The following is a 14,251-nucleotide window of genomic DNA, read 5'->3' on the forward strand; positions in this document are numbered from 1 at the left end:
ATTTATAAAATCTCCTTCCTTAAGAGTTTTCAGTTATTCATCTAGAAGCTACTCTGAAAAGGGGCACAATTTGTAAGCTCATTTTTTCTGGAACTGTCAGTGACCAGAACCGAGGCATTTTCGATGTCCACAAGCCCCTGTCTGCCCAGTTGCCCATCTGCCTGCTGTCACCGGACACATCCAAACACTCCCCATAGTGCCACCTCCACCACAGGCTCCCTTTTTGTGTTGCTTTCTATTCTGGGTGAATTGTTCCTGTTTCTCCTACATCATATCGCTCTCTACAGCTCCCTGAAAGAAGGGTGTATCAAGGGGGGATCGGGCTCTGCTCCCAAGGACCAGGTGATGGGACAAGGGGAGACAGCCTCAAGCTGCGCCAGGGGAGGTTTAGATTTGCGATCGGGAAACATTTCTTCCGGGAAAGGGTTGTGGAGCACTGGCAAAGGCTGCCCAGGGCAGTGGGGGAGTCGGCACCCCTGGAGGTGTTTAACCGACGGGCAGAGGTGGTGCTGAGGGACGGGGGTTAGTGGTGACGTGGCAGCGTTGGGCTAACGGTTGGACTCGGTGGTCTTAGAGGTCTTTTCCAACCTCAGTGATTCTGTGTCTAACCTGTGAGCTTACATACAATGGAAATTCTTGTTCTTTGTCTCTGACATAACCTTGCACTTGTGCTGAAATTTAGGCAGACATATTAATGAAACGCTTTCAAAATATCACAGTTTTTGCTTTGTTGTGCTGCCCCTCCATTTTCTAGGAAATGTCGCTGGGACATTCCCACATTTTGGTACAAATGCTAAGAGCTGTGCCTAAAATTTAAATCTCATCTCTCTATTTCCTGATGGCTGATTCATCGTCTGTCTTAAGAGTTTCTGCAGTCACCCCCATTTTTTCCTCGCTACCATCGTGATTTCTGATGGGGTACTACACCAACTGATGCATTACACTAGTCAGTACTTTTGCCCAGGAAAAAAAAAAATAATTGTGTGAAGTCACAGGGTAACGTGGCATGATTTCTCTATTATAGAATACACTGCAGTTGAGGCAAATGAAAGATTAATAAACCAAATGTTTAAAAATTCCTTCCTTGGTAATTTCACAGCCATTAGGCTGAAATACTCTGCAATTGCTCGGATAGCTCTCACCTCCTGCTTTTCACAAGTGCCAGTGCCTCACTCTTCTGTTTGTTGCAGAAATATTTCCGACTGTTTCTGTGGAGAGCCGAGTGTGCAGAAGGAGCCGTGTACGGCCCTGGGCTGGCTGGCATCCGCGGCTGCTCTCGGGGCGCCGCACTCAAACTGTGAGGAATGAGCAATTCGTCCCTAGAAGCTTCGCTGTGAGACAAATGTCTGAGAACCGGTGTGGAGGTGGAGACACGTGTGTGAGGCAGAGATATCTAGGACAAAGAATCTTGCTTGGCGAGGAGATGAGTGTAACGACCGGGTGACAGGGTTGGGCTGGAGGTCTGAAATTCAGAGGTGACAAACGCAAATGAGCAGAAATAACTGGGCAAGAAAGATGGGGAATGATGAAGAGACCAGGACACGGCAGAAGCAATCCAGGTGAGAGCGAGGAGGACCGCGCCGTCCTGGGGACAACTTGGAGGGAACAACTTACTTTGGACTTTACGCTTTTGTTGCAAAGTGGCATCTTGGGTGACGCGTCCCAGAACGAGCGCACGTGTGGATTTTACACCTGCTCTGCTGTGACTGCACCTTTGCTGCGCGTGGGGGGATGGAGACGGCCAGTGCTGTTCTTTATTCCTCCTTTTTGCAGCACTTGTTTTGCGAGCAGCTGCTGTGTCCCCCTCGATTCGTGTTCTGTGGTGGGTCAGCGTCCTTCGAGCTCTCTTCAGAGGGTCCATGGCAACTTCTGGTTTCCCTCACGGTCGATGTTTGGCGTTTCTCCCAAAAGAGAAGCGCTGATGCCTCACGGAACTGCACACAGTGGCACAGGGTTTTTTCAAAGTATTTCTCTAACAATGTCCCACATTATGAACTCGATACGCAGCAGCTGCCAGGTAAGAGGCTCTGTGTGTGTACAGATATTACCCGGGAAGCCCCCACACGTAAAAGGAGGGTGATTTCTGCCTCGGGCCATTCCTTCCCGCGGGGGCGGACGGCTCTGCCGGGGTGGAGGCCGCCGGTGCCGCGGGGCTACGGCGAGGCGAGACTCGGCCACCGGCACCGCCGGTTGCTGCTTCCGCAGCCGACCCCCGTTCTTCCCGCGCCGGTCCGGTGCCGCGGCGGCCGCTGGGCCCGGGCGGGGGCGGGTCCCCGGGCGGGGCGGGGCCGGGCCGGGGCGGGCGCGGAGCAGGGCGGGAGCGGGCTCGCGCTGGAACTCGGTTTCCCAGCGACGCTCGCGGGGGGGCGGCGCGGCCCCCGGAGCCCACCGGGACCGAGAGGCGGCGGCGGGGCCCGATCGCGGCGGCCAGGCCCGAGGGGCGGCGCGGAGCCGGGGCGCAGCCGGTGGAGCGGAACCGGCCCGGCGCTGCGGCAGCGCCCGCCCTCCCCGCACATCCGGGCCCTCCCTCGGGCGGGCCCCTTCCCGGCGCGGCGGCGCCCGCCCCTGCGCGCCCGCAGCCCGTGGCGGCCGGGCCCCGGCGCGATGCTGCGGTGCATGCCGCCGCTCTGGCGCTGCAACCGGCACGTGGAGGCGCTGGACCGGCGGCACTGCTCGCTGCAGGCCGTGCCCGAGGAGATCTACCGCTACAGCCGCTCGCTGGAGGAGCTGCTGCTGGACGCCAACCAGCTGCGGGAGCTGCCCAAGGTGAGGCCGCGGGCCCGGCGCGGCCTCGGCCCGCCGCCGCCCAGGGCGCGCGGCCCCGGCCTGGCCCGGCGGGAGGCCGCCGGCGCCTTCTCCCCGAGAGCCGAGCGGGCGGCCGCTGCCTCGGCCTACCCGGCGCCGCTCCCGGGAGCGGCCTCCGCCCGGCTGCGCCGCCCTCCTTCCCCCGAGGCCTCGGTGAGGGAGCGCGGCTTCCCTCCGTCCCGGCGCCGGGCGGGGAGCAGCGGGGCTGCCGGGCCCGGCGGGGCCGAGCCCTCGGCCGCGAGGCGGGAGTGCCGGGGGGGCCGCGGGGCCGGCGGGCAGAGCCCCCGCCGCGGGAGGGGCAGCCCGGCCGCCCGCCGGGGGGTCTCCCGCCCGCCGGGGGGAGACGCTGTACAGAGCCGGGCAGCGCTGCGAGCCGCCCTCGCTGCTCGGCAAAGCACGGCGTCGGTTTAAAAGCTCTGGTTTAAGCCCTAAACCGCAAACGGCGTCGAATAAGTTTACTAAAAGTGATAGAGGTGCTTTATAGTTATCATCTGGGGCTTCAGCCCGCCCTCGCGACTTCTTTCACAGTTCTGTTCAGCCACAGAGCTCTGCGCAGGTGACACGGGGGGTCAGTCCTCAGCGTGCTGCCGTGGTCCGCGCCGAGGTGACTTCTCTGCAGAATCAGGGGACTGAAGATCTGAGATCTGCTTCGCCGGCGGCTCGACCTATCCATCTCTGACCCCCCAGGGGTCGGCTTTCCCCAGGCAGGAGCCTCGGTAGGGGCCGAGCTCTTGTGTGGGGTCCCTAAAGTGCCGTTCAGCAGGAACTGGAACGGGGATGTTCCTATTCCGCCGGGTAATCCGCAGCACAGGACACTGCAAACAACAACTGGAGTTTGAACCTGCCTCTCGGGAGGGGGAAGGCCTTAAGACATTACTGGGCTATAGGATATTCTGGAGGAAGTTCTATCGTGTACCCCCCGTGGAAATTGTACCATTTTAAAACAGTTAGTTAAGTATTATTTTTTGCCAGAGAGAAAAAGTAAGACAGTAAATACAGACTGACCTTTTTACTAAAGTTACTTTTTATTGGAATTACTGACATGTTATGAAATTTGCCATGAAATCTGGAAAAAAAAAACCAAACCAAAACGCTGTTTTTGATTCAGGCTAAAATTGGTTGAGTTTTGTTAAACTGTACTATTTAGGCATTCCTACCTAAACAGATTCTCTTGTATAGAAATGGCAGATTCTTGATCTCCTGATATCTCTAATATTTTTGCGTTCTCTCTGTCTTTCCTGCTTGTCTGCCTTTGTATTACTATGAGCCAGGCTGCTTGTGGGATTCAGTCGTGAGGGCACGTTGTTCAGGTACGGAGGCACGGGTAGGATACTTTATCAGCTCTCTTCCATCGTGCATCTGGGGATCTTGTACTTTAGGCAGGGATATTTCTCAAACTACTGGAAAATGTGTGTTGTAGGCAGGTTAGGACTTATGAATGAGCGTAAGTCTTTTCTGCAGAGGAGGGTAATTGCAACATGTCTGCGGTGAACTTGCCGATCCTTGTGCTGCTCAACTCCTTCGCGTCCTGCTGAATAATCACAGTCCTGCTTTGTGTTTACAGAGGAGCCGTTTAGACCGAGAGATTCCTGGGTTTTGGTTAGCTTTTGCTGAGCATCACTTGGATTATAAATGCAAATTTTATACTAATGTTTTACTTAGTCTGTGATCAGATAGATACAATCCTGCCGGTGAAAGGAGGTGCTCTGTGTCTGTCCTAAGCACTCTGTCTCCTTCCTGTTGTCACCCAAAGAGCTTATATTTGTGAACGCTGTTGTTTAACTCCAGGTGTTATGTCTGTTTGGCTTGGCAGCATCAGAGCTCTTGCCATGACCTATCCCGAGTTCCCTCTGGTGTTTGGATTCCCCCAAATTTCTAGACTTCTGGCAAGGAATTACCAGAAAAACAATAGAGAACAGACAGATAAGGTTCTGGTCCTTTAGTCTCAAAAGTGATGTAGTAAAGTAAGAAGAGGTACAGCGAATGGGGAGCGGAAAATGATGTGATCAGACCCAGTATGCAACAGCTTTTGCACAAGGAAAAGAAATGTTCACAAGATCTCTTCAGTCTGTCTGAAAAAAATAGTGCCATTCCTCCATCAGATCACAGAGGTCTGGAGTATCACAAATGGCCTGGAGGGAATGAACAGGGAGCAACTGACCACTCTTTCTTCCTAATCAAGGACTGGAGGCCATTAAGTGAAACCAGAAAGGGCTCATTTCAGAGTAAATGAAATAATTTTTCATGCAAAGAGCAGTTAAGCTGAAGTGTGGAACTACTTGCCATATGATGTAATGGATGCTTAAAGTTTACATGAGTTCAGGAAAGAGGTGGACTACTTCATGGAAGAGAAAATGACCAAAATGAAGGAGACCGTCTTGCTTGTGCTGCATATCCCAGGAGAGCCTTAGAGGAAGTATTGTTTTGGACTTGCTGTACTCGCGCCCTTCCGTATCAAGTACGGCCTGCGACTGCTGTGGGCTTTCTGCAGTCGTGATGGGTATTGCGGGGGGGATGCCCCATCCCGGGAAGTGTGTGAACACTTGGATGGGGCTTTGAGCAACCTGGTCTAGGGGAAGGTGTGCCTGCCCATGGCAGAGGGGTTGGAACTAGATGGTCTTTAAGGTCCTTTCCAACCCAAACAATTCTATGATCAGCCTGTCCCTAGCAAAACCTAAGTGCCGTCTCCCTCTCAGGCAAGGTGAGGGCCAAATATGCACAGTGGGAGAACAGGAGGGGAAGCAAGCAAAGCTCCCCTGAGTGCTCACTGCTCCTGAAAAAATCCAAGGAGATGGTGGATGCTGCCTAGAGATGCTGCACCCTGGAGACACGTCAGGAAGAGTGAGCGGAAATAGGCCCCACAATCTTTCCCCTTTCCAGCCACCCTACCAAGTTTCCTCCAAGGATGGTTGGGTGGTCCAGAGGCAGCTGATAAGGAGGTCTGCAGTTCGGTGGAACGAAGATGCAAGGTTAGATTCACCTGAGGTTTGACCCAGTATGTGTCCTAATGTTTCATGCTAATAGAACTTGCTTGAGAAGAGGTGCGCTTTTTAGTCCCAGGCACCCGATTTGTGTGCAGAAGAAGCGTTATTAAAGGACATTACTGTTGGGGGGCCATGTGGGTAGGGATGGATACCTAACGCAGGAGGAAGAATCTGCATGTTATACAAGGTGGATATGGGATGAAAGCTGAAAATAAATTGCCCTTCCCCTGGGGAAAGAGGGCAGCAATACTCGATTTGGGCATGTATTTTCCCTGAGGGAGGGTGATGGGAGAGGTCTTTGGTTGGGGTTAGGGAGGATGCTTTCCAGTTGAGAAGCGCTTCGTGGAAACGTGCCTTTTGTGTGAGAGAGAGACTGGGAACAGGATTTGTGCATACCACGAAGGAAGATGGGGGTAAAGTGTGCTTGTTTCACAGAATAGGGCTGCGTGTACCCGTTCCTTGGGAGAAGGGTTTACAGGGCTACCGAGATGCGGATGTAGGGGTGGGAGAGGAGAGTAGCAAATGGAGATCAGTTAGAAAAATGTGAGTAAGAGAGTATATACAGTCCTCGGTGGCAAGTTTGACCAGAACAAGATTGTTTTTAAGGGCTCAAGCAGGATTTCTGGGGAAGGCTTCCATGTGGAGGTGATTTTTGAAGCAAAAAAAAAAAATATGGAGGGGCAGCTGGCTTTTGGAAAGGACATCTTGTTTTACATTTAGCAATCAACTTCCTTTGAAAATGTTAAGATTTATCAGACTCCTCTTCTGTGGGTTTTCTTCCCTAGTGCCCACTACCAGGCCACTTCTGTCTGACCCATGTGTATTTGTCTTTATTCCACTTGTTCCAGAGTCCAGAAACACTGGCAATCTCTTGCTCTCTCTGTGGCACCATTTTCTTCTGTACCAGGACTTCCCTTGTCCCCTTTGTGCCGCTGCTTTGCTCTTGATCTGGTTAGACGATCTGCCTGCCTCCTGACATTTCTGGATGACACCACCATGCTTTCCTGAACTCTCTCTCTTCCAAGCTGTAGAAGTGAACGCTAGTTCCTCTCCGTCCTGCAGTGACGAATACTCTTCTGTCTGCTCCTGCTTCTTTTCTATTTGTCCCATATGGAATCTTGCCTGTTTTGAGTCCAGACTTTTCATTATGGTGGCTATACTCTGGTTGTTTGAAGTGATAGATTAAATCTGTATTAGGAGCATCTGCTGCCTTGTTGCAGGGATTTGCTGCCAGGGTGATACAGCATGATTTAATGGAAAATGATAAATTCCATTTGATAAGTTCCCCATGCTCTTCGTGAGGGTGTCTGAATTCCAGAGGAGGGGATGCCTTGCCCTGTGCTGACGTCTGCTGTACCTGGCCTGCATAAAGCGATTTCAGCAGTACTGAGAGCATGTAGCACGCTACATACAACAGCAGGACAAATAGCAGGTCCTTTAGTTGGGGATATAGGTTTCAAGGGTACAGCCTGCTAAATCATTACATTAGAGCTACAAAAACCAGCTGACTCATTTAGTCCTCTCTCTGTGAGCACTTCAGAGGTGCAGGTCTCACCACAAAGGAATGAACAAAGTCTGGAATTCGGAGGTGGCAGACGGAGCCAGTCACAGCCCAGGAGCAGAGTGTGATCAACAGGGATCCGGAGGCTCTTGCTGGGTTTTCAGAGGAGTGCTCAGGTTTGGAGTAGGAAGGCAAAAGGGAGAGGTTGGAAGAAACCTGGGTGGAGCAGAGCCTGTAGGACCTGGTGTAGGAGGAAGAGAGGGTGGAGCTGAGTAGTCACTGAAAACTGTGAAGGAGGCAATGTGGAGGAGGGAGGAGAGCTCTCCTCTGTGTCAGCAGGATTATGTGGGGGGACGGGTCTGCTGGAGACCTTCTGCTGGAAGGATACCTGGGTAGGAAGTGTAGAGAGGTGGGGAGGCAGGCTGAGGGATCACACAGAGGCGGGGAAAAGGAGGAAATTAAAGAGCTAGCTTTGATACCAAGTGTTTGAACAGTGGTGGTGCTAAAGAGGCAAGCCCTAGGGATGTCTAATGGAGGGGTTGCAGTTTCTCTGCTTCACTTTTTCCTTGCTAAAGCTCCCATGATAAATTGGGCCCAGTGCAGAAAGCATTTTTCCTGCTGCCTGGTGAGCTGTTATTTGCACTGAAAATCCGGAGAGATGGACATCTGGCTGGAGCACCAGGGAGAGGAGGTCTTCTGGGTCCAGCGCAGATCCTTTCCTGTTCTGGCTTGTTGCTATTTGCATCTTGGCAAGGCCATTTCCAGGCTGGTAGGAGCAGTCCGGGTTCCAGTGGTTCCTCCTGTTTGGCTGCCGTGTGCCTGGGGCAAGAGCATGGGTGTCCTTTGTCCGGAGCCTGGGATCCTGCTGCAGGAGCAGGGTGAAACCCGAGAGCCGTGTTTGTCACTTTCCCAAGACAAGGTGGGGCCTTGCAAAGCTAATTAAGAGCAGCTTTTAATTTCCTGGCATCTGGGGCCTGCAAGGAGGATCTTGGGTTTTATTTCCTTCCATGGAGGAGTAAAGCTGCTCCTTTTAATCTCTCTGTGCTAATAGCCCTTCCCTGAGAAAGTCAGGGAACTGCGAATCATCAGTGACCGGACTCCTCCCTGGTTCACCGTGCTGTACAGAGGCTGTGCCAGCTTTGGCATCCATCAGGGCTGGAGCGTGCGGTGGGCACCTTCTCTTGTTCTGCATGTGAGTTCTTTGCAAGCTGCATTTGTTTAACAAAACCAGTCAAGAAACTGGTTTAACTTGATTGTTATGAGACCTGTGCCCAGAGTTGGCATGCCTCTCTACTCCTTCCAGGAGTTCAGGAGCCGTATGAGTTAATGTGTACAAATGGATGTGGGTTTGTTTCTCCAAAAGCCAGGTACTCTGGATGTGCTGCTGCCCAGAAGTTGAAATAAAAGCAGGCTATTTCACCCTCATCCTTTTTCTCTCTTTGCAGTAACTTTGTCTTACAAATCCTGGGTGGTGACTAGGGGGATTTAAGATTTGTGCTGGAGTGGTAATAGCAGAGTATAGGCTCAGATGCGGAAAAAAGAGCTAATAAAACTCTTGGTCATACAAACAAGAGAACAGGAAAGAGGAGCACAGAAGTGATTTTATGCTTTAAGGTCTACAAATAAGAATTGATTATTAATATTCACTGCTCTGTGATCTCCAAGGTGTGTGGTCAGCTTCGTTGTTGGACGGTGTGTGGGCGTGCTGCCCTGTGTGGATCTCAAAAGGAGCTCAGGTCTTGGAGAAAGTTCACATGAGCGTAACAGCAAGGTAAAAAGGCATACTGGGCGGCAAAGAGGTTCAGTGAAGCAAAGAGCCAAGGAAGATTTAGAGGACTATGGCCTAAACGGTGCTGTCTCTCACCAGATCTTCCTTTACACTGGTTTTGTACAGTGTAGGGAGGTCATCAATGAAAGCACCTGCTCAGTCTTTCCCCTGGGTTGAGCTGACCCCATTATTGTAAACCTTTAGATATGTCTCTGCCATGTGGTTAATAACATCTTCCATGTCTTTGGGTGCATCGGCTGCTACATTGGCCACTTGGAGCAAGTTTGCATCTTTTGGGATTCCTCCTATTCCTTGGTGTCAATTACTCCATAGGCTCCCCTTCCCTTGCTTGTGTTCCAGGATGCTGTCTCTAAAGAGTAAATGCGATATTGCAGTGGCCCTACAGAGCATTCACTCATTACCCGATTTGCTTGTACCTCTACAATCTCTCCTTATTCCCTTCAGCTATTGTCTGAATATCTGCCAGGAATGTTTTAGGTGGTGTTTCATTGGTGGTTAGAGGTAAAGGCAGAACTAGGTTAACCTCTTTAGGTCTCTGACCTGTTACATATGTTCCTCTGAGTATTCCTGGATTGCATAACCTTGTTGCACCGTCTCACTGATGGAAACTTGGATGAGGCAGGGAATAGTGGTGAAAGAGCGTAGTGGATGGTAGGATGCACTGCGTGCTGAGGCAGAGGGATGCGATGGCTTGCAGAGCTCTTGCGTTGCAAGGTTGCTTGTGGTTTCTGACTCCTCCTTTTTCCATTTCTAGTTCAGTGTATTTAATGGTGTATGTCTGAGCTGCTCCCCTGGGAGCTGCTTTGGCACCTTCCTACTCTTTGTACTCTTCCTGTTCAGGGGAGTTGTTTGTGTCTTTTGTGTCTGAGAATCTCCTGCTGTCTCCTTCTACAGAGGGACACTTAACTCTTCTTTTAAGACTTGTCCAGTCCCTGAAATGTGCTTCCATGCACCCCGACCGTAGAGGCTGCTGCAGTCTGAATACCTTGCCCTGTACCAATTAAGAAACTTGATCTCGTCTGCCTTGTCTTGGTTTCCCAGTTTCAGGGTTAGGGCTTATTTGTTGGGTTTTTTTATTTGTTTGTTTTATGGTGCCTCTCAGTGCTGGAGATGCATTTGTTGTGTAAACTTATAGCTTGATATGATTTCCACCTCAAGAAAATACAATCCTATTTGAAACAATGGGAACAGGTTATTGTGTAACTCTTGGCATCTTTCCCTGTTGCTAATATTTGTGGCATTCCAGATAAGTAAATTACTTTTTTGTAATTGCTAGTTGACCCTTCTTTGGTCAGAGGATGGTTTAGAAGAAGAGGAGTAGATTGGTGGGTCAGGTCCCTTCATTACGCTGGAGGAGGCGGTTCTGGAGGTGCTGGTGTGCCAGGGAGGGGCCGGGTGGGGAGAGGGAAGTGGTAGAATAGATAAGAAAGGGGGAGAGGTCTGTGGATAGTACTCAGGGTATATTAGGTTTTGCTTCTTCACCTCTAGCCAGAGTGCTGTCCCATGAAATGGTCTTAATAGGTCCCTCCAGATTAACGCTTTAGCGGTGTTTCATTGTTAAGAGCCCCTGGACGCACCGTGCCAGCCCAGGGACTGCTGGTGGTCGCACTCGCCGAACAGGCCGGGGGTGGAGGTCGCTTGTGCTCTGCTTCCTCTGTTTGTGCAGTTGTAAGGTGCTGCATTCGCGTTCAAGATGCAGTCTGACCGTGAATTGATGCAGTCAGTAAAACCTCCCACAGCTCTTTGCAAGAGGGAAGTGTTAATCGTGGTGTCGTGATCTAATTCTGGCTTGGGGATTTCCTTTCTGTGGCCCTGAATTGGTTTGTCATTTCATTTGGACCAGAGATTCCACTCGCTGCGTGCTGTGCACAAGGGGAGCGGTGGCTGTGTCCCCAAGGGGACCGCATTCCTCGGGCCCCGCTTCAGTGCCTGGGAAGAAGCAGCTGGCGAGCCTTTGGCTTGGAGACAGCTTGCTTTGTCTTAGCTGGAATGTGTTCCTGACGCTTAAGTACTTTTATACATTTGAAATACATTCCTCGGGGCCTGATATGTGGGGTTAAATAGTCGGAAATCCGGCCGGTCTGCATGAGGGAGTGTTGTGTGGCAGCAGCCAGGGAGCGGGGTCAGTCTCCTCCCGGCTCTGAGCTCCGGCCTGCATTGGGGGCACGTGGGGCCGCCGGTGTTCAGGGCGCTGGGCACCCCTGCCCTGCCTCACCAGGCCCGTCACGGCCTCTCCTCCTTGCCACGGGTCTGCCTGGGCCTGGCAGGTGAGGAGCATCCCCTCCCCTGTGCTGTTGGGGTCTATGGGGAGGAGAGCCCCCCTTTGCCGTCCCCACTGGGGCACAGAGAGCATGGCCTGCCCATGGCGGTCTGGCTGCGAACCCCAGCGTGGCCAAAGGCTGCCGTGTCTGATGTCGGGCTGCTGCGGAGCATGGGCTGTTTCTCTTTGGGACTCTGAGTTGCTGTCTTTCAGGTGTTTGTGATTAACGTGCTTGTGGCCAGAAGAGGCTAAAGCCAATTTAGTATCTGTAGCAAATGGTGCAAGGAGTGGACGATGGAACAGTGCTATAGTTGGGAACGGTTATTTGGGAAGACCCCTTCCTTGTTTGTGCTGGCAAAAGGGTCTGTATCCGCTGCTGGTGGTCTGGTCCCGCGCCTGCTGGGTGGGCGAGGGCCTATCTCTGGGTACCTGGCACCAGGCCCTCTGAGGAACACGGGGCTCTGCCCAGGCAGCGGCAGCGGTGCCCTCCCTGTGGCACCAGGGCTTCCTTGCAGGGTTGAGTGTGGCCTTGTCCCTGGACCTCCACGCTGCTGTTCTCGTCTCTCAGCAGTGGTGATCGCCTTTTTGACCTCTGCTACCATTAACTCCGTTATCCTCAAGAAACATCAGGTGGCGTGATTCTTCTTGAATCTAGCAATTTTGGGAATATGTCTTGCTCGGGTCATTTCTCTTGATGTAGGAAAAGGTGTGTCTTGAGTTCACAGCTCTGGTGGTGCAGCCTGGTGCTCCCTGGAGGCACATGGCCCCGCGGGGAGAGGACTGACTCCTGCTGTGCTGCGGATGCTGCGCAGCCTCCGGGGCTGGTGTCCCGCCTGCTCTGCCCGGCTGTGGGACAGGAGGAGTCTTTCTGGTTCTGTGGCCTCACCTGTAAGGTGTTGGCTTTGAGCAGAGTGAGTTGGAAGGACTGAGTTTAACCTTAGAGCTGATCAACTCCCAGGTGTTTTGCTTTGCAGGTTTTGCTTCCAGCTCTGCTTGAATCCCTCTCATGCTGCTGGCTTTCCCCACAGGCAGTCCACTGGCACAGCTGTCGAAGATCAGCTCTTTCTTTCATCAGAGATGTAAAAGGAGAGGTCCCAGTGCCATTCACACTTTTCCTACCTGTAGGTCTCCAAGACTGGAAAGGCAGACACGTGTGCTCCTGCAGAGCACGCAGCAGAGTCTCTGCTTCCTCCGTGGGCAGTGCTTAAAATGTCAAGTCTGCGTTTCACCAGGAAAATGGGAATGAAACACAAGGCTCAAACATGTGATCTGGTTTTGCTGTGAGCATTTTGAGGAGCTGCCTGAGCTGCTGCATTTCACTGCTGACAGAGTCCTCCTGCCCATGGTGGCAGTCCTGTGCATTTGTTCTGGTTGGGGACCAACATGGAGCTCTGCTGCATGCTGCTGCGAGCCCAGCCTATGGTGGCATGGGAAGCCAGGCCCTCTTCTTGCTCATGAATCACCAGGAGAATTGTAATTATTTTCCTTGCTACACAGTCTGATCCTGTCTTTAATTAAACATGTGCTGTCCTGCTTAAGGCAGTGGGGCTGTACCAGCAAGGTTTGACAGCTGGACTTGAAATTCTCTTAAGCCTAATGAGACGTAAGGAGGGCCTGTCTGTATTGCTGGCACTGCCAAGATCAGGAAGGTTAGCAAAACCTCCGCCTTAGATCCCCTTAGCCTGTGTTGGAGGAAAAGTAACACAGCAGACACTGTTGGCGTGCTCCGTCCCTGCAGCAAAACCACCTGGTCGACACACCTCGGGCTCTGGGCCTTTGTCTCAGAAGCAGCGTGTTGTCACAGGGTTTTTTGGAGGAAAAGGAGATGTCTGAGACCCACTCTGCAGCTAGCAGAGCTTGGGAACACCTTGATAGTTTTGGCTGCAGAACCAAGAAGGTTTTGCGCAATTCCAGCGTGAAGACTGTTTATGGCATAGACCCAGTTCCTGGTCTCCTGATGTATAAATTGTCACTGCCTTATTTCAGAGATGTTGGCCTGTGTGTAAGATTATTGTGGCTCTACAGTTGTGTAAGTTGGGTGTCTGACTCCTCTTCCTCTGGCATGCGTACTGCTCCCCTTCGACAGTGCTGCGGCTGTCTCACCTTTAGAAGTGCTCCATCTTTATGAGTGTGTTTCACTGAAGCCTGCTTAAAGCGTGCTTGGTTGAGGGGAGAAGTGTCCCTACTGATGGCACTTGATGGCCACCCCCCTCCTGTCTGCAGTTTCCAGCAGGGGTCCTGGCACCACGGTTGCCCCCGCGAGCTGTCTGTGCTGCAGAACAGTGTGGCTCCTTCTCTGGAGAATGTGGTAGAGGGGTCCAGGTGTCCATTTGCCCTCTTCCCTCCCTCCTAGCCACCGTGGAGATGGCCCTCCTTCGGGTACAGGAGGGACCGTGGGGGCTGGCCGCTGGAGGACAGCAGCAAGGTGATGCTGGAGAACGAGACCCCTGTGTCCTAGTCCCCTTCCCCCAGGATTAGGCATGGCGCCTTTGGCGGGACTGATGTTTGGGGTATGAAATGGGACAAATGCGGCTGCCCAGACACGTGTGACTGCTTCACGCATATGTCAGTGCTGTGCGTTTGCGTGGGGAGTGCGGAGGGGATCTCCGTGCCCCAGCAGTGTTTGGTGAGGGGGGAGCTGGGCTTCAGCCGAGGGCAGGCCAGAAGCACTCTTGCTATAGCCTCAAGAAAGCAAAGATTCAGAAGAGTCATGAAACTAACCTGGGCCTGGGCTGACCTGGAAGCGGGGAGCAGTCTGTGTGCAGAAGCACTTGGTGTTTTCCAAGTCCTGCACTTCAGCATCCAAACAGCTTTCTCTGCTTGCTTGGCTGTGAAGATGCATCTTTCTGCAGGTGGGGTGGGAGCTGTAGGACATACGACTTGTGTTGCTGTTGTGTGAAGCATGGATGGCC

The 14,251-nt window shown here is 52.5% G+C and overlaps 1 protein-coding gene across 1 annotated transcript in view; it reads left to right on the forward strand.

Annotated features, from left to right (window-relative positions):
• Positions 1 to 2,604: 2,604 nt before the first annotated feature.
• SCRIB (scribble planar cell polarity protein) overlaps positions 2,605 to 14,251 on the forward strand; it is a gene marked incomplete at its 5' end in the record, with an annotated part of 116,547 nt that continues 104,900 nt past the window's right edge. The window contains one exon of the mRNA XM_082499318.1: positions 2,605 to 2,766. Within this exon, the coding sequence (XP_082355444.1) occupies positions 2,605 to 2,766 (162 nt within the window). The remainder of the gene's footprint in view (positions 2,767 to 14,251) is intronic.

This window comes from Vanellus vanellus (assembly GCF_965231255.1).
Source record: "Vanellus vanellus genome assembly, chromosome: 2".
Classification (NCBI taxonomy): Eukaryota; Metazoa; Chordata; class Aves; order Charadriiformes; family Charadriidae; genus Vanellus; species Vanellus vanellus.